The sequence below is a fragment of the Aquarana catesbeiana genome, linkage group LG01 (assembly GCF_042186555.1).
Source record: "Aquarana catesbeiana isolate 2022-GZ linkage group LG01, ASM4218655v1, whole genome shotgun sequence".
NCBI lineage: Eukaryota > Metazoa > Chordata > Amphibia > Anura > Ranidae > Aquarana > Aquarana catesbeiana.
In genome coordinates this window covers 959318656-959344800 of record NC_133324.1, presented here as the reverse complement: position 1 = coordinate 959344800, position 26145 = coordinate 959318656, and the positions used below count along the sequence as shown (strand labels likewise).

At 47.4% G+C, this 26145-nt stretch overlaps 1 protein-coding gene across 1 annotated transcript in view; it reads left to right on the top strand.

Annotated features, from left to right (window-relative positions):
• The window catches only part of LOC141126643 (vomeronasal type-2 receptor 26-like), a 128357-nt gene that overhangs the window by 88740 nt on the left and 13472 nt on the right, over positions 1 to 26145 (top strand). The window contains exon 3 of the mRNA XM_073612575.1: positions 10252 to 10375. Coding sequence (XP_073468676.1) covers positions 10252 to 10375 — 124 coding nt within the window. The remainder of the gene's footprint in view (positions 1 to 10251; positions 10376 to 26145) is intronic.

Below are 26145 nucleotides of genomic sequence, written 5' to 3'. Positions count from 1 at the left end.
ACTTGAGGAGCACGTGGGTCATGTAGGTCCAGTCTACTCTGCTGAATGCGTTCTCCACATCTATAGATAGAAGCAGAGAGGGCACACAACAAAGCTCTGCATAATGGATGATGTTAACCCCTTAGCGCCAACCGTACGCACATATGCGGCCTCGGCTTTAAGGGGTTATACCGGGCGGTCGGCTCTTTAGGGATATCCTAAAGGAGCGGGAGGGAACGCCCCCCCTCCCGCCGCCTTCCGACGCTCATTCCGGGCCTTCTGTCCCACCGGGAGACCCAATCTACAATCTGGGACTTCCAGCGGTTCTCAACCTGGGGGTCGCGACCCCCTGGGGGGTCGATTGCCCATTCTCCAGGGGGTCGCGAATGCTGGCCGAGATGCTGGCCGAGACGGACCCGAAGTTACTGCCTGAGTCCGTCCATCTCGGCCAGCGAGATGTCACTTCCTGGAGAGGAGGGACTGCACGGAAGTGACGTTCCGTCGCCGCCATCTTGGTACTCTCGTCCGCAGTAAGGCTTAGACTTAGAAGTCGGCAAGCGGACATCTTTGTACACCCACCGAAATCCGCTTGCTGCGGACGAGTGTACCAAGAGGGAGGCAACGAAACATGACTTGCTGAAGAAGAAGAACACCTGTGACTTCTGGTAAGTCAGACACACAGGAAAAGCTGACAAGACAAAATTTTTTTTATTATGGTCCTATATATATATATATATATATATATATATATATATATATATATATATATATATATATATATATATAAACGTCCCAGTTGGTTCCTCAAAAGTAGTTATTCCGTGCCAGTGCTAGATACATGTTTGGAAGCTATACACTTTGTGTATCTAGCACTGGCACGGAATAACCACTTTTGAGGAATCAACCGCAACGTTTATATATAAATCAGTGGTGGGGGCGCAAAACAAACTGAAACAATCAGAAAAAAAACCCCATTAAAACGCTGCAACTGTGCCATCAAATGCAGCCACTGTGCCCATCAATTGTCACCACTGTGCCAGCAAACACTACCACTGTGCCATCAAACGCAGGAACTGTGCCCTTTAATTGTTGCCACTGTACCAAACGCAGCCACTGTGCCCATCAATTGTCGCCACTGTGCCAGCAAACGTCGCCACTGTGCCATCAAACGCAGCCACTGTGCCATCAGATGCAGCCACTGTGCCCTTTAATTGTTGCCACTGTACCAAACGCAGCCACTGTGCCCATCAATTGTCGCCACTGTGCCAGCAAACGTCGCCACTGTGCCATCAAACGCAGCCACTGTGCCATCAGACGCAGCCACTGTGCCCTTTAATTGTTGCCACTGTACCAAACGCAGCCACTGTGCCCATCAATTGTCGCCATTGTGCCAGCAAACGTCGCCACTGTGCAGCCACTGTGCCCATCAATTGTCGCCGCTGTGCCATCAAATGCAGCCACTGTGCCCATCAATTGTCGCCACTGTGCCAGCAAACGCCGCCACTGTGCCATCAAATGCAGCCACTGTGCCCATCAATTGTCGCCACTGTGCCAGCAAACGCCGCCACTGTGCCATCAAATGCAGCCACTGTGCCCATCAATTGTCGCCACTGTGCCAGCAAACGCTGCCACTGTGCCATCAAACGCAGGAACTGTGCCCTTTAATTGTTGCCACTGTGCCAAACGCAGCCACTGTGCCCATTAATTGTCGCCACTGTGCCAGCAAACGTCGCCACTGTGCCCATCAATTGTCGCCACTGTGCCATCAAACACAGCCACTGTGCCCAACAATTGTCGCCACTGTGCCAGCAAATGCCGCCACTGTGCCATCAAACGCAGCCACTGTGCCCTTTAATTGTTGCCACTGTGCCAAGGGCAGCCACTGTGCCCATCAATTGTCGCCACTGTGCCAGCAAACGTCGCCACTGTGCCAGCAAACGTTGCCACTGTGCCATCAAACGCAGCCACTGTGCCATCAAATACAGCCACTGTTCCCTTTAATTGTTGCCACTGTGCCAAACGCAGCCACTGTGCCCATAAATTGTCGCCACTGTGCCAGCAAACGTCGCCACCTGTGCCATCAAACGCAGCCACTGTGCCCTTTAATTGTTACCACTGTGCCAAACGCAGCCACTGTGCCAGCAAACGTCCCACTGTGCAGCCACTGTGCCCATCAATTGTTGCCACTGTGCCAGCAAACGCCGCCACTGTGCCAGCAAACGCGACCAGCAAAAATAATTTTACTGTTAGGGGTCCCCACAACTTGGGAAATTTTATCAAGGGGTCACGGCACTAGGAAGGTTGAGAACCACTGGGCTAGAGTGAGACTGGAACAAAGCTGGAAACGGATTTGTTCCAGTCTCCTATGTAAAAACACGGAAGCGACATTACAACGTCACTTTCGATTTACTCGGCTGCCAAAGTCGCAGATTTATTAAAAAATTACATTATTCAGAATCGCCGTTTTTGGCGATCTGAATACTTTGAAGTGCAAAGGAGGGATTTGGGGTCTTTTAGACCCCCGATCCCTCCATGAAGAGTGCCCGTCACTACCTATTACTGTCACAAGGGATGTTTACATTCCTTGTGACAGCGACAAACGTGATCAGGATTTTTTAAATTTTTATGTAAATAAATAAAATAAAATAAATAAGAAAATAATTTTTTTTAAAGCACCCCCCGTCCCCGCAAGCTCACGCAGCAAAGAAAATGCATACGAAAGTAATGCCCGCATATGTAAACGGTGTTCAAATCACACCTGTGCAGTGATAGCAATAATTCTAGAAAACAACCTCCTCTGTAACTCTAACCTGGTAACCATTACATTTTTTAAAGTGTTGCCTATGGAGATTTTTAGGTACCGTCATTTGTCGCCATTATACGAGTGTCCACAATTTCTAAGCGTGACATGTTAGGTATCTACTTACTCGGCATAACATCATCTTTCATATTATACAAAAAAATTGAGCTAACTTTACTGTTTAGTTTTAATTTAATTCACGAAAGAGTCTTTTTTTTCCCTCAAAAATTGCATGTGAAAGACCGCTCCGCAAATACTATGTGACAAATTACAACAATCGCCATTTTATTCTCTAGGGTCTCTGCTAAAAAAATATTTATAATATTTGGGGGTTCTAAGTAATTTTATAGCAAAAAATACAGATTTTAACTTGCAAGCAATAAATGTCAGAAATAGGCTTAGCCATGAAAGGGTTTTAATAATATGCCTAGTTGTATATGAAGATTGCCTACCAGACAGTGAAACTGAAAAATTCAGAAAAAAAACCTATCAATTCCAGCCTCACTGTGCTCATCAAATGCAGCCACTGTGCCATCAAACGCAGCCACTGTGCCATCAAACGCAGCCACTGTGCCATCAAACGCAACCACTGTCCTATCAAACGCCGCCACTGTGCCCATCAAATGCTGCCACTGTGCCATCAAATGCAGCCACTGTGCCCATCAAACGCTGCCACTGTGCCATCAATTGCTGCCACTGTGCCCATCAAAAGCTCCCACTGTGCCATCAAATGCTCCCACTGTGCCCATCAAATGCTGCCAATGTGCCATCAAATGCTGCCACTGTGCCCCCCCGCCGTCTGCCCGGCACTTACCCCGTCTCTGTGGGGCAGCGGGTGGCGGCGGCGAGCGGTGTTCTCCATGCTCCTCCATGTCCTCGATGTCTTCTTCTCACGTCCTTTCCTCCTGTCCTCTCCTATGATTGGACACCTGATAGTTTCAGCCAATCAGGTGACGGGCACCAGATCAGAGCACCTGATTGGCTGAGAGGCGGTTCAGTGTTAGGAAAACGAATATTCATATACACAATTGGACTCGACCACTCGCTCTGCAACTCTTCAATGACTTCAAGCTCGAGCATTCTTTTCACCTCTTCAGACACTGCCTGGGATACGATAAGGCTTTAACCGGATTTTTACATTGGGCTCGGTTACAATGTCATACTCGATAACGTTGGTGAGACTAAGGAAATCCTGAAAACATGTCCCTATTTCTTTTCAAAAACTCTTTTGCTTGTTGGGTTTGGGGCCTAGACAGAGTAGCAGCAACCTGCACCAGGTCAACTCCTGCAGAGTCCCCTGACTGAACAACTACCACTGTGGATACCTGTTCTCTGTCTCTCCAGGGTTTTAACAAATTTACGTGATAGATCTGGTATGGCTTTCTTTTCCCTGGCTGGTGTAGTTCACCTCACTCACCTTTTCTATCACCTCAAACGGAGCTTGCCACTTGGCCAAGAACTTGCTCTCCACCGTGGGTATTAGAACAGCCACCCGGTCTCCTACTTGAAACTGTCAGACTTTAGCCGGCCGGTTGTACAACCTTCTTTGGGCATCCTGAGCCTTCTGCAGATGCTCCCTCACTAACAGCATCACCTTAACCACCCTCTCTCGCATTTGGGAAATATATTCTATCACAGTTTTGTGCGGTGAGGACTCACTTTCCCAGGTTTCCTTCACAAGATCCAGCAGTCCACCGGGTCTTATACCAGTTCAAATGGTGAGAAGCCAGTGGATGCCTGTGGAACCTCTCGGATGGCAAACAGGGCTGGAAGCAACATGTGCCAGTCCTTCCCGTCCTTCTGGACCACTCTTTTTAACATTGACTTTAGGGTCTTATTAAACCTCTCAACAAGGCTATCTGTCTGCAGGTGATAGATGGATGTCCGCAACTGCTTGATCTGAAACAGTCTGCACAAGTCTGCCATCACCTTCGACATGAAACGGGTGCCCTGGTCCGTCATTATCTCCTTGGGGAACCCAGTTCCTGAAAACACTTTAAACAACTCCCGGGAAATGGCCTTAGAGGAAGTTTTTCTTAAAGGGACTGCTTCTGGATACCTAGTTGCATAGTCTAGGATAACTAATATATATTGGTGCCCCCTTGCTGACTTTACCAGGAGTCCTATTAGATCCATAACAATCCGCTCAAATGGAACCTCAATAATTGGCAAGGGTACCAGGGGGTTTCTGTAGTGGGACACTGGGGCAGTTAACTGGAAAGTGGGACAAGATGCATAATATCTTTTAACCGCTGGCCAGTAAAACTGGACGGTTATCCTGGCCTCTGTTTTTCCACCGCTAGGTGTCATCCCACTGCGTCATTGTGGGCTAGATCGAGGAGCATCCGCCTATATGGCTGGAGAACCAGCAACTGCTTTGCAGTTTCCCCTCGGCTTTCAGTCACTCGATAAACCAAGTCCCCCTTCAATGCAAAATGAGGAAACCTCTGATCTGCACCTGGTATTTGTGGGACCCCATCAATAACAGAAACCTGCTCTTGAGCATTCACCAAGGTAGGATCCTGTAACTGGGTGGTACCAAACAAACCCCTGGATACATCCAGGTCTGGGTGCACTGGCCTTAAGGATGTTTCCCCTTCACCCTCCTCAACTGGGAACTGCAATGGGGAGCGTTCCTCGTTATCCTCCCCCAGCATAACCTGTAACGGGGAGACTCCCCCCCCCCCCAGAGGTCAACTCAGATTTGAGACCCGAAACAGGAACTTTATCACCCAAATTAACATTCTCTGCAACGTCATTATCAACAACAGGTGTCTCCACATTAGGGGGGTGTGTTGTGGGGGGTTCAGGCCAGGACCCCTCACACTCTGTCCCTTCCAGGTCCAGTGTCCCCAGTCCCCTTGGCAGTCCTGTTGGTCCACTCTGTACCTGGTTCCATACTTTAAGAAACAGTGGACAATTCTGCCCCATTATGATGTCATGTAGTAGACTTCTTACCAACCCAACCTCTTGTGTCACTGAGGTACCGCCATAGGAAAAAGTTACCAGAACCAGAGAGTACTCCCTGGTGTCCCAATGGATACACACTACCCATAGAGTCCTACTTACTGGGCCAAGTCTCCCGATCACCCTGGCATGTACCAGTGTCACCATGCTACTGGTCCAGTAGAGCCTTGGCAGGAAGGTGGTTAACCCACACTTCACACTCAAACCGACCTGCAGCCAGGTCAAGATGGGTGGCACATGCCCTTTAAACATAGAAAAAGTCTCTCTGATCAGCCCCGCAATCCATAGGCTCCTCCTGAAGTGGGCATTTTGCTGGGGTTTGCCCCCAGAACTGACATTGCAAACACTGTATGTCCCCCATCCTTGGGACAGGGACCAACCTTAGTGGTTCTGCGGAAGATGATGCAGGTCTGCGGGTTACAACGTCTGGCAGGGCTTCTCTCCTAGGTGCTGTGACTGGCCTGGTTGCCCTTGGTGTGGGTTCCCAACGCTTGGCAGGCCCGAGCAGGTCCTCCACAATGGTGTATCTTTCAACTAACTCTACCAGCTGGTCAGCGGTTACAGGGTCTCGATTTTTGGGCCTGTCAACTTTTCTGGTTGCAGCCATTTTTTAACCAGCTGTACTAGTTCATGCATTTGGGAGCTGGGTGGTCAGTCTGGTTTACAACTCCAGCGGTGCACCCTCTGAGCCTGGATGGCTGTGTTCACTCCCAAGCGGGCCAGGATTTCTGCCTTCAGACACTCATAGTCGCTGATGTGCTCGGTTGGCAGGTCAATGTAGGCCTTTTGTGGGTCACCAGTAAGAAAAGGGGAGATGCCAGCCCATTTGTCACTGGGCCACCCCTCTCTCTCCGCTATCCTCTCAAAGGTAGTGAGAAAGGCCTCTACATCATTGCTGGGTGTCGGTTTTTGCAAGAAATGGCTGGCCCTCACGTATACTTGGTTGCCAGCAACAATGACCGCTTGCTCTCGTCCCTGAGCTGGACGCTGTACTGCCTCCTGCAAGGCACTCACCTGTGCTTGAGTGGACTCCTGGGCAGTTAACTGGGCGGCTAGCAACCGTGTGCTTTTCTGTTGTATTACAGCCTGTGTCAGGGCCTGCTGCTGCTAAGCCATTGCTTCCTCATGGCAACGGTTTTCCTCTGTTGAGGCTTGCTGCTGGGTTACCGTGGCTTGTGCCAACGCCTTGATGACCTCCTCCATGCCTTTTAATGCTGTTTGCAGTGTCTGAGCTGATTTCACCCAAGACATGCCATAGGTACACTGTCTCTTTTAATTCGTTTTCAGTTTTAAATGGCTTTTGCGGCTGCAAATTTACTCTGCCCGCATTCTCCACCATTTGTAAAGTTTGGGGAGATTGTAGCTCCACAGGCCCGAGTGCAAAGCTATAAACTTTAAACAAAAAGGTTTTTATTTTTAAAAAAGAAATCAAAATAAAGCTTCCAGCAGCGCACAAGCACAAAAATACAAAATAAAGTCCGCTTCTCTTCAACACAACATAAAAGTAAAAAAGGCACATACAGTTTGTGGATGGATCTTCACCCCAAGGTTTTAACAGTACTTGTTAAATATTTTAGCAGCCTCCAGCAGACTCACAGCTCTCCAAGACAGGTGTATTCACCCACTCCTCCTCCCACCAACACACTTCACTACTTCCTGTCCTTAAGAGCTGCTTCCTGTAGGCTCTTAACCCAGTGTGTGCTGGAATCCCTGTAGTCAGGGATGGAGGCTCTTTCCTACCCGAATATCACTTCAGAGCCTCCCTGTCCCAAATACCTCTCTATTAACACAGAGAGAACTGTGAGTCAGTCCTCTCCTGATTAAGGCTATTCCCAGAACTACTCACCCATCCTGGGTAACCCCCTCAATGCTCTCACACTTCCCTTAAAGGAACCATAACCCAAATATCGGTGCTACATAGCACCAGTCCAGGACCCAATCTTTGGGGTCCTGTATAATAGGTATGGAAGAGGACGCATGCATGGAGTCTGTGCTTTTTGCATGGTGGGACCCCGTACCGTTACTGGGAGTGGGGCAGCAGTGATATGCTGGACAGGTGCAGAGATCAAGGGCTCTACGTGTCCCTCCTAATTACACAAGTAATCATGGTGATGTACAGCAACATCCAAAGAGTTTATTAGAGATCAGTCAGCTGTTCCAGGAAAGGTATCCCCCCTGTGTAAGGCAGGGACCCTATTCAAAGTGTCTAGCGTAGGCCAGAAGAACCCCCACCGGGGTAAGCCTCTCATGTGACCCTTGCTTTGTGTCAAACGAGGAGATGAATGGGCTGCCACGCCTGTACAAATTTGTGAACCTAGCCTTAAATGGAATAGATTACCCTATTCTATAATATTAAATTGCTACCGGTTCCCAGATATATGGGTAGTGTGTTCAGAGAGACACAGATATGGGGAGAATATTTTTTATTTAGTTTCATTTAACTGGTTCCCACTTGTCCACAGAACATTTACTGCAGGTAGGCCGTACACGCACGCCCCCTGCTGATCTGCACTGTCACTGGCAAATGATTTATGGCTGAGACCTGCTGATCAGCTGTATCCAATCACAGTACAGAGTCCCGTGTTTACAAACACACAGGTCTCTTCACACAGATCAGCAATCTGGCTGTTCCTTTTCCCTGAAAAGCAGGGAGTAAATACAGCCAGTTCTGTTAGTAAAAGCAGCACAGATTACACAAATTACATTTGGGGGTTCTCAACTCCTGTCCCCAGGACCCACTAGTAGGCCAGATTTTAAGTATTACCTTGGGCAGATGCAGACTAGAACACTGCAATTACTGAGCAGCAAATGATATCACCTGTGATGTATTTCAGTTATCTTGTAAACCTGGCCTGTTAGTGGGTCCTGAGGACAGGAGCTGAGAACCACTGCCATAGGAACTAATTGAGAGGGTTCCTAAACCACTTTATACTACTCTTGTTGCAAGTGCATTTGCTGTTCAAGCCAGCTCAAGTTAAGGACACTGTATAGTACATGCCTCTGCAATCAATACGGGTTTTATAACCCATCTACTGCTACAGCCTGCCATTCTAATGCAATATTCCTAACTGCTTCTACAAATACTGCCTGCAGGTCATCTGACTGAATTAATCCTGCCATTCTCTGCTAGGCAGAACTCTGTATTTACTTTAACACAAGTTCAAGCCATCTAAGGAAAGAATTAGCCGCTCGAGTTCAACTTCTCTATTTAAATGGATATACATCTTACAACCCTCCTTTTTCTCTTGTTACAAATTAATATTCTTAAAATGACCTTTCTCACCTATTTTTCTCAAAGGGAATATTATGATTTCTTCACATCTTAAAAGGGACTTCATCCTTCACTGCGCGCCAATGCATGGGCCCCAATTAAGTCGGCAGAAGAACCCAATACATAGTTTAGTTGTGGGTGTAAACTCTGACAAACTTTCTGAAGCTTAAACTAATGCTGGCCATACACTATACGAAAAATCGGCTGAACCCATTTTCGAAAAACGAACGTTCGACTGTGACCGCAAACGATCGTGCCATCATGTAATGACCGATAAATCGTACAGTGGACATAAATAATTTTTTTGTTCGTTTTTTTACATATACCTAGTGCAGACAGTTCGGATGGGAAACACAATAACCTTGCAATTTATCGTACGTTCAGCAGAAATTTTCCAAACTTGACGTTCGTTTTTTTTCCACAAAAACGTCACAAACTATTATCGATTTGTGCCCATTAACTTCCCGAAAAACGAACAAAGTGTTTATATGAACAATTTTTCGGCCAATTTTTCGTATAGTGTATGGCCAGCATTAGTCTCTTCTGACTGAGGATTTACAAGTGAGCTAGCCTTGTGTTTTGTCAGTCCTCTTTGCTCACTTGGGGGAAATCCCTTGATCTGAGGGCTATCATTTATACTTTCAGTCCTGAAGGATGGGTGGGTGTATCCTAAAAATGTACTGTACTGTGTCGCATTGTTCCTTTGCTGTACTACCTAGTTTATTGATAGTTTTGGTTAACTGTGTTCTTTGCCTGCCATACTATTCTTTGATCTTAATACAACCTAATCCTTTATTTCTCAAGTGTGTGCATATTTTTCTTTGTGTGACAGCCAGGAAACTACCTAGCCGAGTTACTTTAATGGTGTCATCATGGGAAGTGAACCCAAATATTGTGGCGGCTCATGCGGTGTAGTGCTACACAAAAATAAGAAAAGAATTTCTGAAAACACCAAGGCACTACCCCTGAAACCAAAACCTTCTATTTTTTCAAGGGAAGGCTGGCACTGAAAAAGTGTAACCTTAAATAGAGGCCATATCAACATATAATGGAAATCAATAAACACCCCAAATGAATGAAAACCTCAAAATACTGCCCTCTGAATGGATCTGCAGAATTCACCTTGAACACATGGGAGCGGAAAACCCGAACCTCATTCCTTTTTGTAATACTTAGATTGTATAGTCTTGTATGTGGACATTGAAATAATAATAATAATAATATCCGATTTCAGGTTCCGGTATCTCGGTGCTCAGATCCCTGTCTACCTGGCAGTAGAAAAAAGTTTGGATCTTCAATTCATAAATGCTGCTATGAGTGCGTCCCTTGTCCAGAAGGAGAGATCTCCAACATTTCTGGTAGAGTTTGTATTTGTTAGTAAATTATTGTTGGACTGGTCAGAAGTTACCACTGCAGTAAAGTGTGTTTTTAAGAAAAAAATATATGAAGTGCCTCTCCGTAATGTGTGCACATTTCCCCATGTTTTATCACTTTAAAGACCCTGAAAGTTCAGAAAGATACCTGCTGATCCTGCCAGAAATGTATTTAGCTTCTAAGTCCTGTTGATGGCTGGAGTTTGTGGTCTGAAATCAAAAGAAACGATATTAGCCCTGCCCAGTTGTATTTTGCTTTTGCTACTACTACTACTACAACTGCTGCTACTTCAATTACTACTATAAGACTACTGAATTCCTCCTTTATCCTCATTTTTTCTGACAGCATCAATATGTATTTTTGCACGGTATAATTAAAAGATAAGTTTACCTTTACAAAAAAATAAATAAATGCAAATTTTTTGCATGTAAAAAAATATGCATTTATATTTTTTTGTAATTGACCTGTAAAGCATTGCACCCAAGATCAGTAGATCTTGGGTGTAATGCCACGGTCCTGCAGACTGTCTGTGTATCTGTCTGGCTGTACCTCCGATGTGGCTAGGAAGTTACACTGTGACAGGAAGCATTTAACTTTAATACAAGTTTTGTTTCCTGCAACAAGGCAGTGTTTACTAACACTGCACCTCCCCACAGACACCCATGGGCCTCCGCTAGGGATAAGCTTTCTGTTCGGGTCGAACATGAGTTCGACACGAACATTGGCTGTTCGCCCGTTTGTCGAAGACTGAACATTATGGGCCGTTTCACGCCAAATTCGAGAGGCGCGTAACGGCCCATAATGCACTACGGGAGCTCTGGCCAATCATCTGTATTGGAGCTCTGGCCAATCATCTTTATGATGATTGGCCAGAGCATGAACCAAGACCTGCATGCTTTGTCCAATCACACCGCCCTCAGCTAAGAGAGCCATAATTGGCCAAAGGCAGGGTGCCTTTTCCCAATCATAAAAAAAGAACAAAATTTCTTTCTCGAACATCACGGGACACAGAGCCACAGTAATTACTGATGGGTTATATAGGTATCACTGGTGATTGGACACTGGCACACCCTATCAGGAAGTTCAACCCCATATATAATCCCTCCCCCTTGCAGGGATACCTCAGTTTTTACGCCAGTGTCTTAGGTGATGGACATGTAAAGATGTCCTGTGCTGAGCTCCAAAGGGAATATCCTAAGATCCTATACTGGGGCAAGCCAGGCGAACCGGATCCATTCAAAGTGTCTTTTCATGGCCGAATTGAATGGTACCCGGGCCTCGTGTCCGAAGAAACGAGGTTTTACCCGTAATGCTTCTCTTTTTAGAGAGCTGGACCCCGCAGATCAGAAAATGGCTTTAAACTTCCTAATTTCTGGCGAGGTGCTTTACGGTCCCAGAACTGTTGGATCCCCCTACTGATGGGGGCCCCAGTCTCTGACGGTTTTTTCAAACGGAGCCCACCGTGAGAGGTGAAGATTGGGTCTGTGTAAACGGCACCCTGCGGCTGGATAAGGTAAGAGGAGATTCCACAGAATTTTTGAGTTCTAGTGGTTTTTCTCCTTTAGGGTAAATGCATGCTATGCCTATTGTGACCACCGGGGGCTGCCAAGAGCACAAACCTACACATGCTGACTGTCTGTCTCAGGTGTTCAGTGCTGATTATTCCCAGCATCTCAAAGCAGGCTGCAAGCAGGTAAGGTGGAAAGGGGGATTTCTCATGTTTGAATGTTCCCCCCAGGCTAGAGAGGGGCCACAGGGGTCTAGAAAGTGGTTATACCACCCGGGAATTGCGGCCTAATGGCCACCATCTCTGAAGATAGCCGTTCAGGCAAATCTTGTTACCAGTCTCCCTCCTTCTCCCCCCCCATCCCCAGCCTTTTCTCCAGAAGCATGACAGGAGAGTCGGCAGTGCGGGAAGCGCTCGTTTTTTTCAAAACTCGAGGGGGGGGGCGGTAGAGGGGGGGGCGGGACGTCAGCACAGAGTGCTTAGACTCCCACTCAGGCCAGCTGCAGGCTATTAAAGGCACTCTGTACAGGTGCACGCAGCCTTCTGAGAGACACAGAGCTGACGGTCGCATGTAAGGTGGGACACAGGCATTCTCCTAGGCAGCATTTACTGAAGTAACACCAGACTGAGCATTGGGTAGCAAGGCTTTTAGCCAGACTACATCGCTCAGCGGGCAGTGTTCATTTGTATACCTCACACCTTGTTGCTTTGCACTATGGGTAGAAGAGGTTCAAGCACCCCAGGAACCAGAGACACTAGGGGATCTCGTTCAGGTTCTGAGGGCCCCCTGTCGGCAGCATCCTCCCCCCCTAAAGATGGGCCAGGGACGGCTAGCCAGGGAGAGCCATCGGGGTCAGGGGCTACACCTGCTTCTGGCACTTCAGCCCCTGTATATATTACACAAGAGGTTTTTTCCTCAACCATTAATGGTCTAGAGGAAAGATTAATGGCCGTGATTACGTCTTCACTCAGTGGAAGAAAACGCACTAGGCTTTCCTCTGTTCCCCAAGACCCTCAGACAGAGGAGCTCTGGGATAAAGGAGATGAATCCCTTTCAGAGGATCGGGATGGGATGGATGATTCCTCTTCGGGTGAATCAGGTGGAGAGGGACCCTCTGCGACTTCCCAAGAGGAGAAAGTCTTAGTGCAGATCCTCACTGGATTGGTCCGATCCACATTTAAGTTGCCCATACCTGAAACTGCTAAAGAATCCTCTTCTGCTTTGGGGTCACTGAAACCTTTCCAAGCAGCACATGCTTTTCCTGTTCATACTTTACTTGAAAAGCTCATTTATTCTGAGTGGGATCACCCAGACAAACGTTTTTTTCCGCCGAGAAAGTTTTCAACACTTTATCCGATGGAAGAAAAGTTTATTAAAATGTGGGGAATACCGGCTATTGATGCCGCCATTTCCTCCATAAATAATAGCCTGACTTGTCCTGTAGACAATGCTCAGATGCTCAGGGATCCTGTAGATAAAAGGATGGAATCCCTATTGAAGGATGTTTTCTCCTTAGCAGGATCAGTGGCCCAACCTGCAGTAGCAGCGATTGGAGTCTGTCAATACTTAATAGACCATGTTAAGCAGGTCATCAAAGTATTACCTGAACAGCAGGCCCAGGGGTTTGCTAACCTTCCAGCGGCCTTATGCTTTGTGGTTGACGACATTAGAGATTCTATCGTGCAAACCTCCCGTCTTTCACTGGGGTTGGTGCATATACGTAGAATCCTATGGTTGAAAAATTGGTCAGCCGAAGCACCATGTAAGAAGCTACTGGCTGGGTTTCCATATCGTGGTGCAAGGTTGTTTGGAGAGGACTTGGATAACTATATCAAGAGAATCTCTTGTGGGAAAGGCACTCTCTTACCTGTCAAGAAGAAGAGTAAGCGTCCCTCTTTCAAACGGACTCTTTCCCCAGCACCGGGGGCTTCAGCCACCAGGCAGTCTCGACGGCCGCCTCCATTGGGGTCCAGAGACAAGAGTCAACCCCAGGGACAAAAGAAGTCCTGGGGAAAGAAGCCTACTAGGCAAAACACTAAGACCTCTGCATGAGGGGGCGCCCCCGCTCACTCGAGTGGGGGGAAGACTGCGACAGTTCTCAGAGCTCTGGCACTTCCAGGACAGATGGGTAATCTCCACAGTAACCTTAGGGTACAAGCTGGAGTTTCAGGAATTCCCTTCTCCTCGGTTCCTCAGATCAAATGTTCCCAGAGACCCAGAGAAGAAGCAGTCACTCCTTCTAGCGTTAGAGCGATTTTTGTCGCAGGAGGTCATTATGATAGTTCCCGCAAAGGACCAGGGATTGGGCTTCTATTCCAACCTTTTTACGGTCCAAAAGCCAAATGGGGATGTCAGGCCCATTTTGGACTTAAGGGATCTGAACCGATTCCTAAGGATTCAATCCTTCCGCATGGAATCAATTCGAACAGTAGTTCCCACCCTGCAGGGAGGAGAATTTCTGGCATCAATAGACATCAGAGATGCATATCTGCATGTGCCCATTTTTCCTGCTCATCAGAAGTTTCTGCGCTTCGAGGTAGGAGGGCGCTATTTCAAGTTTGTGGCTCTGCCTTTCGGGATAGCCACTGCACCTTGAGTGTTCACAAAGATCTTGGCTCCTCCTCTGGCCAGATTAAGGGCTCAGGGTATAGCTGTCATAGCATACCTAGACGACCTGCTCTTGATAGACCGGTCGGTAGCCTCTTTGAATGGAAACTTGAGGACCACGGTCAGGTATCTAGAACACCTAGGTTGGATCCTCAACTTAGAAAAGTCTTTCCTAAAACCAGTAAGAAGACTGGAGTATTTAGGTCTGATTATAGATACAAGCCAGGAGAAAATATTTCTACCTCAGGCAAAGATCACTGCTTTGAGAGAGCTGATTCTGACAGTAAGGACCAAGAAGGGTCCCTCAGTCCGCCTTTGTATGAGGCTAATAGGGAAGATGGTGTCTTCATTCTAAGCAGTTCCCTATGCTCAGTTTCACTCAAGAATGCTGCAACACAGTATTCTGTCGACCTGGAACAAGAAGGTTCAGGCATTAGACTTTCCGATGCACCTGTCGCATGCGGTGCGTCAGAGCCTCAATTGGTGGCTCATACCCGAAAACCTGCAGAAGGGGAAATCCTTTCTACCGGTTACCTGGACGGTGGTAACAACAGATGCCAGTCTGTCAGGTTGGGGAGCAGTTCTGGAACAGGCTGCGGTCCAAGGGGTATGGTCCAAGACAGAGAGGACCTTACCCATCAACATTCTGGAGATCCGGGCAATACATCTAGCTCTAAAGGCCTGGACTATCAGGCTACAGGGTTGTCCGGTCAGGATCCAGTCCGACAATGCCACAGCAGTGGCTTATGTCAATCATCAGGGAGGCACCCGGAGCCGAGCTGCTCAAAAAGAGGTGAACCAGATCTTAGTCTGGGCAGAGATGCATGTGCCATGCATATCGGCAGTTTTCATCCCGGGAATAGAGAATTGGCAGGCGGACTATCTAAGTCGCCAGCAGTTACTTCCAGGGGAATGGTCTCTGCATCCCGACGTCTTTTGGGCCATATGCCAAAGATGGGGGGTTCCAGATGTAGATCTCTTTGCATCCCGATTCAACAAAAAGATAGACAGATTTGTGGCAAGGACAAAAGATCCTCTTGCATGCGGGACGGATGCGTTGGTGATTCCGTGGCATCGGTTCTCACTGATTTACGCATTCCCGCCTATTCTGCTACTACCAGTACTCCTTCGCAGGATCAGGCAGGAAAGGAAGTCGGTACTTCTGGTGGCCCCCGCTTGGCCCAGAAGCACTTGGTATGCAGAAATAGTAAGGATGACGGTGGGTTCCTCGTGGACCCTACCGGTACGCCCAGACCTGTTATCTCAAGGTCCAGTGTTCCATCCTGCCTTACAAACGCTAAATTTGACGGTTTGGCTATTGAGACCCACGTTCTTAAGAGTCGTGGGCTCTCAGGTCCTGTCATATCTACCTTGATTAATGCAAGGAAGCCAGCTTCCAGGATGATTTATCATAGAGTCTGGAAGGCTTATATAACCTGGTGTGAATCCAGAGGTTGGCGTCCCAGGAAATATGTCATAGGTAGAATCCTTGATTTTCTACAGATGGGATTAGAGATGAAGCTGGCCTTGAGTACCATCAAGGGCCAGGTCTCTGCTTTATCAGTATTATTTCAGCGGCCACTTGCTTCGCATTCTTTGGTCTGAAACTTTATGCAGAGGGTGATGCGTCTTAATCCTCCGGTTAAAGCGCCCCTAAACCCCTGGGACTTGAATTTGGTCCTGGCTGTGTTACAGAAACAGCCTTTTGAACCAATAAGTCAGATTCCTTTGGTCTTGTTGACAAGGAAATTAATTTTTCTGGTGGCCATCTCTTCTGCTAGAAGAGTATCAGAATTAGCAGCTCTTTCCTGTAAGGAGCCTTATTTGATTATACACAAGGATAGAGTGGTACTACGCCCTCATCCTAGTTTTTTACCGAAGGTGGTTTCTGATTTTCATTTAAACCAAGACATTGTTCTACCTTCCTTTTTTCCAGATCCCTTTTCTCCGGAAGAGAGATCTCTACATTCGTTGGATGTAGTAAGAGCAGTTAAGGCCTATCTAGGGGCAACTACTCAGATCCGCAAGACGGATGTTTTGTTTGTGCTGCCAGAGGGTCCCAATAGAGGACAGGCAGCGTCAAAAGCTACCATTTCTAAATGGATTCGACAGTTGATCATTCAAGCTTACGGTTTGAAACAGAAGATTCCTCCGTTTCAGATCAGGGCACATTCCACAAGGGCTATTGGTGCTTCTTGGGCAGAGCATCACCGGGCCTCTATGGCTCAAGTCTGCAAGGCCGCAACCTGGTCTTCAGTTCATACATTCACCAGATTCTATCAGGTGGATGTGAGAAGGCATGAGGATATCGCCTTTGGGCGTAGTGTGCTGCAGGCAGCGGTACAGGGTCCTCAGGTCTGATTGCACCCTACTTGGTCGTGGTTCCCCCCCCTCAGGTAGCATTGCTCTGGGACATCCCATCAGTAATTACTGTGGCTCTGTGTCCCGTGATGTTCGAGAAAGAAAATGGGATTTTTTAAAACAGCTTACCTGTAAAATCCTTTTCTTTCGAAGGACATCACGGGACACAGAGGTCCCGCCCCTCTTCTAATACACTATATTGCTTGGCTACAAAACTGAGGTATCCCTGCAAGGGGGAGGGATTATATAGGGGGTTGAACTTCCTGATAGGGTGTGCCAGTGTCCAATCACCAGTGATACCTATATAACCTATCAGTAATTACTGTGGCTCTGTGGCTCTGTGTCCCGTGATGTCCTTCGAAAGAAAAGGATTTTACAGGTAAGCTGTTTTAAAAATCCCATTATTACAGCGCACACATGCAAAAAAGACATTTACCTCCAGCAAGGCTTAATAAAAGCACCTGAACACTTTCAAAAACATTATCAAAAAATATGTGGATTTGGTCACACCATATTGCTATATGGTGCTTAAGCCCACTTACTGCGACAAAGTACCCCATGATTAGTGGGTCCTACACTATCCATAGATTGTGAGATCCTGCTTCTCTGAACCATGAGAGCAATACACTCTTCTATATGGGAGAACTTTGAGGTCTCCACCCATGACACAAGTGGACACTAATGAGAGGTACTTATGAGGGAGTGGGGTGCTCCGCACCCAAAAGGATTTGGTCAGAATCCATACAATAGACAAGCAAGATATTTGGGGGGCACACCCTAAAAGATGCATTAAAGCTGGTGCAGCCATATGTGGTGTGACCAAATCCCCATATAATTTGATAATGTTTTTAAAAGTGTTTAGGTGGTTTTAATAAGCCTCGCTGGAGGTAAATGTCTTTTTTGCATGTGTGCGCTGTAATATTTTGTTCTGTTGTATGGTCTTATGGCTGCACCATCTTTAATGCATCTTTTAGGGTGTGCCCCTCAAATATCTTGCTTGCTTTTTGCCAATTATGGCTCAGGGGGACTAAGTCCTTGCCCCACACTATATAAGGCTGCCTGCATGTCAGCCTTGTGTAGTGTGTTGTTGGCGTGGACGGAAAGAGAGTGTCATTTAGAATGAGCAGGCAGGCAGGTTCAGTTAGCTGCAGTGTATTTAATATATATATATACAGACAGTCTTATATATATATATATATATATCTATCCACTGCATACAGTTTAGCTATATCTCACTGAAGGCCTGTTTCTAATATACTTCTGGCAGGCAGGTGATTCAGTTAGCTGCAGTGTATTTAATATATATATATATATATATATATATATATATATATATATATATATATATATCCACTGCATACAGTTTAGCTATATCTCACTGCAGGCCATTCCTGGTGTACTGTTTCCAATATACCTACACAGTACCTTGCTCCCCTAGTGCAGTTGCTACTACTTTTCTGGTGGTGTACACAGTACACAATACATACAGTGCACCCATAGTTACTATTAGACGTCTGGTGGTGTACACAATACCATGCACTCATAATGCAGTTGCTTCTACTTTTCTGGTGGTATACACAATACAGTACACCCATAGTTGTTATTATACTTCTGTTGGTGTACACAGTACCGTGCACCCACAGTGCAGTTGCTACTACTTTTCTGGTGGTGTACACAATACACAATACAGTGTAGTGTGGTGTTGCAAAACAAAATCCCCATCATGTCCGGAAGGCCACCAAGGAGAGGCAGACGCTCACAGGTCACTAAAAGAGGGCAAGCAGGCTCTGTGTCTACAGTCCACAGTGCTGGTCATGGACATGGTGCATCTTCTGCAGGTGGCCGTGGGGCATGCTTGTCCTTTTTTTGCTGCTGGGACAGGGGCAGAAAAATTGGACCTTTGGTGGTGGTGGTGCCACAACACTGTAACCCCTCACAGATACTCTTGTTGGGCGCAGAAATGGGCCCTGCTGTGAAATATTAGATCAGAAATGGTATATACATGCCCCTGTTATACAGGGACAGAAAAACTGGGCCTTAGGCAGTGGTGGTGGTGCCCTAAACCAAAAATATTATTTGGAAGCTAGCATCATCGAGGTTGAGGAGGAATAGGATAGTCACTCAGCATGGGCAGTCTTCAAGGGATCCCACATCCATAGAAAAATCAATCAGTTACATCAGCATCAGATGCTTGATAGCTGCTGCTGATCCAAGACTGATTCATTTTTATAAATATGAGCCTATCAAGGGAGTCTGTGGACAGGGGCACTCTATGATCTGTTACAAACCCTCCAGCAGCACTGAATGTGCATTCAGAAAAAACGCTGGATGCAGGACAGGCCAGTATATCAATTGCATATTGAGCTAGTTCTGGCCAGTGGTCCATCCTCAAGACCCAGTAACCCAGTGGATGCTCTGTTGGAAAGGTCTCCAAGTCTGCTCTTGCCCCTAGATATTCCTGCACCATGTAATGCAGATGCTGGTGATGGTTGCTTGAACCGATCAGACCCTGGCGCTGAGGACTGAAAAATTGTCTAAACACGTTGGTCAGCCGCCCACCTTCTCCACTGCTCTTCCTCTGACTGAACGAAACTGTCATGGTTATGCAGTAATCTTTGTCTGTCAGCTTACCTCTCCTCCATGTGTTCACCTTTAGAGGCCAGCCACTCTCACCTGGCTACTTTAATAATCTCTCCTCAAAGCATGGCTTCATCTCAGCCCCTATCAGGGAATTCTATATTAACCTGTGTACTGCAAGCCTGCTTTGCTTCCGTGTGCATCTTGCTGTGTCTTCTATGTCTGATTCCAGTTACCGATCTTGGCTTGTTCTTGACTATTCCTGCCTGCTTGTGACCCTGACCCTTGGCATGTTCCATGTTTATCCTTGTCTGCTAGTCGCCCCAACCTTTGGCTTATTCCCTTACTATCTCTGTCCTCCTGTAGCCTACTGTGGGCGTGAGCTGGGAGACCCTGGGGGTCGCGACCTGGAGCCAGTTGCAGCCCAGTCTATCCTCACCACTAGAGGCTCTGGTGAACACCTGCTGGCTCTTAGACTCCGTGCCCTGGGGAATCTTTTGCTCTAGCCCCTGTGGGACCTGTGTTGGTGTTTCAGTGGACTTGCCTTCCTTAACCACCTAGACTCTCATCCGCAGCAGTCAGCCATAGGGTCCACTACCTTTGCGGTGCACTCCTGACCCCAACTGACCTGACAGAAGCCTCAGCAATATGTTGTCCAGCACCAGGAAATTGTAATCTCACAGGGTCTGGAAATGCATTGCACAAACCTTTCTTCAAGGCCTCCTGAAGATGTTTCATCCTCAGCTCCCTCTGCAAAGGCAGGATGAGTTCTGCAACCTTAACCTTGTAATGTGGATCAAAAGGGTTGCCAGCCAGTAATGATTCCTTCTCTTTGCTACCATGAATCCTAGGGTCCTTACGCTGCATGGTCTCCCTGATTCTGCAAAGCCTAAGAAAGTTTGCAGAGGCATTCGAGTCTAAATCCACTGGGTCACTAAGGATCACATGATCCGTAACAACCTCCTCCCAGCCACATACAACTCTTTGGGTTTCTGGGGACTGAAAACCATCCCTTGAAGACTCCTGCTGAGTGTTATCCTCCACGTCCATGCTGACACAATCCTCCTCCTCCTCTTCTTCCTGTGTGTTTGGCAGGCCTGCAGGAATAATATCTGGATAAAGGGGGCCTTGAGAGGTAAGGAAGCCCTCCTCTTCCTCACACTGTTCTGCCTCAAGTGCCTTGTCCATTATTCTAATCAAGCGTGTGCTCCAACAGGAAGACAAGAGGGACAGTATCACTGATGCATGCATTGTCCCTACTCACCATCTTCGTGGCCTCATCAAATGGTGACAGGCCAGTGCATGCATCCTTGATCAGTAGCCACTGGCCAAGCTCCCCTGACCTGGTGCCATACTCATACAGGTACTCATTGATGGCCCTCTGCTGCATATACAGCTGCTGCAGCATTGCCAATGTTGACTTCCACTTGGTGGACATGTCACAAAATGACCACAGACTTTTCTGGCCTGCCTCAGGAGATCTTGTAAGCCTGGGTACCTGCTCAGGAACCGCTGCACCACCAAATTCAGGATGTGTGCCAAACATGGAACATGGTCACGTGTCCCTGTTGGAGGGCAGAGAGAAGGTTGGTGCCATTGTCGCATACAACCATTCCTGGCAGAAGCTGGCGTGGCATCAAGCACCTCTGAGCCTGCCCCTGCAGAGCTGACAGAATCTCTGTCAAAGTGTGACTCCTGTCCCCTAAGCAGTGGTTTAACCTTAAACTACATAGAGGGTTCTTTACTGTAAGAGTGGCAAGGATGTGGAATTCTCTTCCACAGCCAATGGTCTCAGCGGGGAGCATCGATAGTTTCAAGAAACTATTAGATAAGCACCTGAATGACCGCAACATATATACAATTTAATACTGACATATAATCACACACATAGGTTGGACTTGTGTCTTTTTTCAACCTCACCTACTATGCAACTATGTAACTCATGCACCGCATGGCATCTTTTTGCCTGAGTGCTTGCGTAGCCCCTTGAATGCTTACGGAGCACCGCTGGTTCGTAGAAACAAATCTGCAGAAGAGGCCATAGAGGAAGAAGAAGAGGAGGGGGTGGAGGAGAGAGCTGTGGCAGAATCACCACTAGCATTTTGGAGGCGTGGTGGCGGAACAAGCTCCAACAATACTGAACCCTGTCCTGCAATCTTCCCAGCTGCCAGCAGAGTTACCCAGTGCGCTGTGAAGGAAAGGTAACATCCCTGCCCATGCCTGCTAGACCATGAGTCTGTGGTAATATACACCTTACTGCTGACCGCCCTGTCCAACAAGACAAAAACATTGCCTTCCACATGCCGGTAGAGACCTGGAATAGCCTTCCATGAAAAGAAATGGTGTTTTGGAACCTGCAACTGAGGTACAGCACATTCCACAAATTCACGAAAGGGGGCAGAGTCTACCAGCTGAAAATTCAGTAGTTGCAGTGCTAGCAATTTGGCCAAGCTGGCATTCAAACTAGCATTCAGAAGGTGAGCATGTGGATGGCTGGGACCGAATTTCTTTTTACGGTTTAGCAACTGGAGTAGGGAATTTTGCCTGCTAAAATCAGATGGTGGTGTACTGCTAGCAGATTGGCTGCAAGTACTTGGGACACCTATTGCTATACCTTCATTCCTCTCAGTGCAGACTTTTGAGAGGACTGGACTAGGGTTGGAGATCCCAGATGAGGAGCAAAGAGAAGACCGCCTTTTTCTTTGATGTGGGTCTTTCAAGTGCTGTTGCCAATGGATATTGTAATTATGAATAAATTTAATTTATATTTAATTTATGTTTATTTATATTTAATGAATATATTTAATTTAGCTTTTATCTATGTAGGGCGGAACATATTATCTTCACAGAAATCTCTGGTAGACCAGACAAGTCGGTGCCTAGGCTTGTGTATACAAACAATGGGATCCAAACCTCATTGTTTTACACATACTCACTTCAAAGGATCCCATGCTGGGATATGCAATGAAGGGAGGCCAACCTGTAATCAATACTTAACTTCCCGGGAAAATTCAAGTTAAGCTCCTGCTCAGAATAGTCACAAGGATGTGCATTAAAGGGGGCTGACTTATGCAAAGTATAGGGATTGGAGATGTAGCCAGTCCTTAACCAGGAATAGGGAAGCTCACCAATCAAAGCCATGCTATGCCAACCATTGAGGCATCAGCATGTAATGATATACACAGACTAGATGTCAGGGTGATAACCGTAGGACGGGTAATTCTGCCAGTATTCCTCATGGTGGCGCCCTTCTGCCTATTTAAGCTTGCTGCTGGTTCATGCTGGTTGCTGGATTATCATCAGCTTCCTGTTTTCCTTGTTCCTGTGTTCCTTGTTCCTGTTGTGATATCTGCTTCCTGTTACTACTCGGCTTGCCTGACTGCTCCAGTATTCCGCCTGCATTGACCCCGGCTTGTACCTGACTATTCTTCGGCTCCGCATTTGTACCTTGATCGTCCTCCTGTGTTTGACCCCCGGCTCGGCTACCTTCTCTGTTCCTGATTATCCTGCTGTACCTCACCTTGGACTGATTCCTGTGCTGAATGACCATTGGCCTGGCTCTGACTCCGCTCCTGGTTGCTCCACGGCTCCATACCTGGAATCCCTCCTTGCACGGTTGCCCTTCAACCTTACCAGCGCACCCAAGCAGCTCCCTGCTATCTGCTACTCAGCAACACCGATCTGGCAAGCCGTGCACCTTTGGGCACCGTACTCCCTGTCTCACTCCCAGGGTTACGCTGCACTTAGCCGCAAGGGGCGCTCCCTCTGCAATTCGGCCTCACATCCAGGACTCTGACAGTATAATCCAGCCATGACTGAGGCCGGCAGAGGTGCGTCCCCAATAGAGACTTTATGCCAACAGGGCGCTACCCTTACACGAGTGGTCCAAGTTCTTCAGGAAAGATACCTTCAATTAGAAGGAAAACTCCAACATTTTATGCTACCATCTGCCTTTTTGGATCCTGGTTCCTCCTCCACCAATCTCCCTGCTACGGCCTCTTCGGTACTGACTTTGCCCCCAGAACCGCGGGTACCTACCCCTGAACGTTTCTCTGGAGACCGGCAGAAATTCAGATCCTTCAAGAATGCCTGCCTGTTATATCTGGCTCTGCAACCCTGTACCTTTTCCACTGAGACTGTCAAAGTTGCCTTTCTTATCTCCCTGCTGACCAATGAACCCCAGGCATGGGCCCACAGGTTATGGGAACAGAAGGACCCAGCTACTAGTTCAATGGAAACGTTCTTTACGGCCCTGTCGCAATTGTATGATGACCCCCAGCGTACAGCCACCGCTGAGGCCGCTCTGCATTCTCTTCAACAGAAACGGCGCCCAGTGGAAGACTATGCTGTGGACTTCCGCCGGTGGTCTGCTGATACAGACTGGAATGAGGCTGCATTGAAATACCAGTTTCGCCTGGGGCTTTCTGAATCCCTCAAGGACGAGTTGGCCAGGGTCGGCATCCCTGCTACCCTCGAGGGGCTCATTCAACTATCCATCCAGTTGGATAGACGCCTTCGGGAGCGCCAGGCTGAACGTTCTCAGACTCCCAAGGTGCAGGTACCAGAGATCGGCGCTATGCCTGTTGGTTTGGTGCGATCCGCACTGACTCCTGAGGAAAAGCAGCGTCGGCGTCAAGCCAATCTCTGTCTCTATTGTGGCCGAAACGGACATTTCCTGAGCAACTGCCCCATAAGGCCCAGCAAGATACCCAAGAACTCTCCAGTGTACTTCCAGATGTCCGGAACTTCCACTTCTCACCTTTATTCTTTCCATCACGCTACAGTTGGCCGACAAGGGGGTTCAGCTTCAGGCCATAGTCGACTCCGGGGCATGCAGTTGTTTCTTGGACTTGGACTTAGCACTAAAGCTCGGTCTGGCCCTACTTCCCAAGAACCATAGATTGGAAGTTCTCCTGGCTGATGGCACCCTGCCTAGTTCCGGTCCTGTGACACAAGAGACCACTCCTCTTTTGGTTATTACTCCTGATGGTCATCAGGAATTCATACGTTTCGACATTCTAAGCTCATCTATGTTCCCCGTCATCTTGGGTACCCCATGGCTCCAAGCCCACAACCCCCAGATCAACTGGATCAGGAAAGAAATTTCATTCACTTCACCTTATTGCCTACAGCACTGTCTTGCCCCTGAAACCAGTAATGTAGCCAGTTGCCTGTCAGTTCAACCTGTACCTGTCAACAACCAGAGTATTCCACCGGCCTACCAGGAGTTTGCAGATGTCTTTGACAAGAAAAAGGCTGATGTCCTGCCACCACACCGGTCATACGATTGTCCAATTGAATTACTCCCAGGAGCCGAAATCCCATTCGGTCGCATATTCCCCCTCTCGGAGGTGGAACTAGGAACATTGCGACAATACATTGATGAAAACCTGGAGAAAGGCTTCATCCGTTCCTCCTCTTCTCCTACTGGAGCCGGAATCTTTTTTGTCGAAAAAAGGGACAAATCCCTAAGACCATGTGTGGATTACAGGGAGCTCAATAAAATCACTATAAAAAACCGTTACCCTCTTCCTCTAGTTCCAGAACTTTTCCAGAGACTCCGTACTGCCTGAATATTTACTAAGCTTGACCTTCGAGGAGCCTACAATCTCGTTCGCATCCGAGAGGGTGACGAATGGAAGACAGCATTTAGAACTCGCTTTGGACATTTCGAGTACTTAGTGATGCCATTTGGATTGTGCAACGCCCCGGCCACATTCCAACATTTTGTAAACGATATCTTTCGAGAATTTCTGGATTACTTCGTCATCATCTACCTGGATGATATCCTGATATTTTCAACCACCCTGGAGCTCCATCGTACACATGTAAGGACAGTTCTGCACACTCTACGTAAGCACAAACTCTATGTAAAAGCAGAGAAGTGTGATTTCAAAAAAGAGTCAATACAATTCCTGGGGCTAATTATCTCAACTGGTGGTGTTGCCATGGACCCGCAAAAGGTACAGGCAATCTTGGACTGGCCAACTCCATCGGATAAAAAGGGAGTACAAAGATTTGTGGGGTTTGCAAACTTTTATAGGAGGTTTATAAAGAACTTTTCCTCCATCATCTCACCAATCACCCAAGTTACCCGTTTACATACTTGGTTCCTGTGGTCTTCAGAAGCCCAATCAGCTTTTGATGAGCTCAAATTCCTCTTTACCTCCGCACCTATCCTGCAACATCCTGATCCGGCCCTCCCTTACATCTTAGAGGTTGACGCCTCTGAAGTTGCCACAGGAGCAGTCTTATCCCAACGTCAGGGTTCTAAGTCGTTACTCCATCCTGTGGCCTTCTCCTCGCGGAAGATGAGTCCGTCTGAAAGGAATTATGATGTGGGAGATCGAGAGCTCTTGGCTATTAAAACTGCCCTGGAGGAATGGCAGTACCTCCTTGAAGGTGCTCAGCATCCCATCATGATATTCACGGATCACAGAAACCTGGAGTATCTTCGCACGGCTAAACGATTGAGACCCCGACAAGCTCGATGGGCCTTGTTTTTTGCCAGATTCAATTTTCATATATCCTTCCGCCCGGGGTCTAAGAACGGGAAGGCCGATGCCTTGTCCCGGATGTTTCCTGACACTCCCGAAGAAATTACTCCTAGCACTATATTGTCTCCACAGAATTTTCTCATGATTCAGAGCGACCTGAGTTCCTCACTGAAACAAGCTTCCTCCCAATGCTCTGAACCAGAA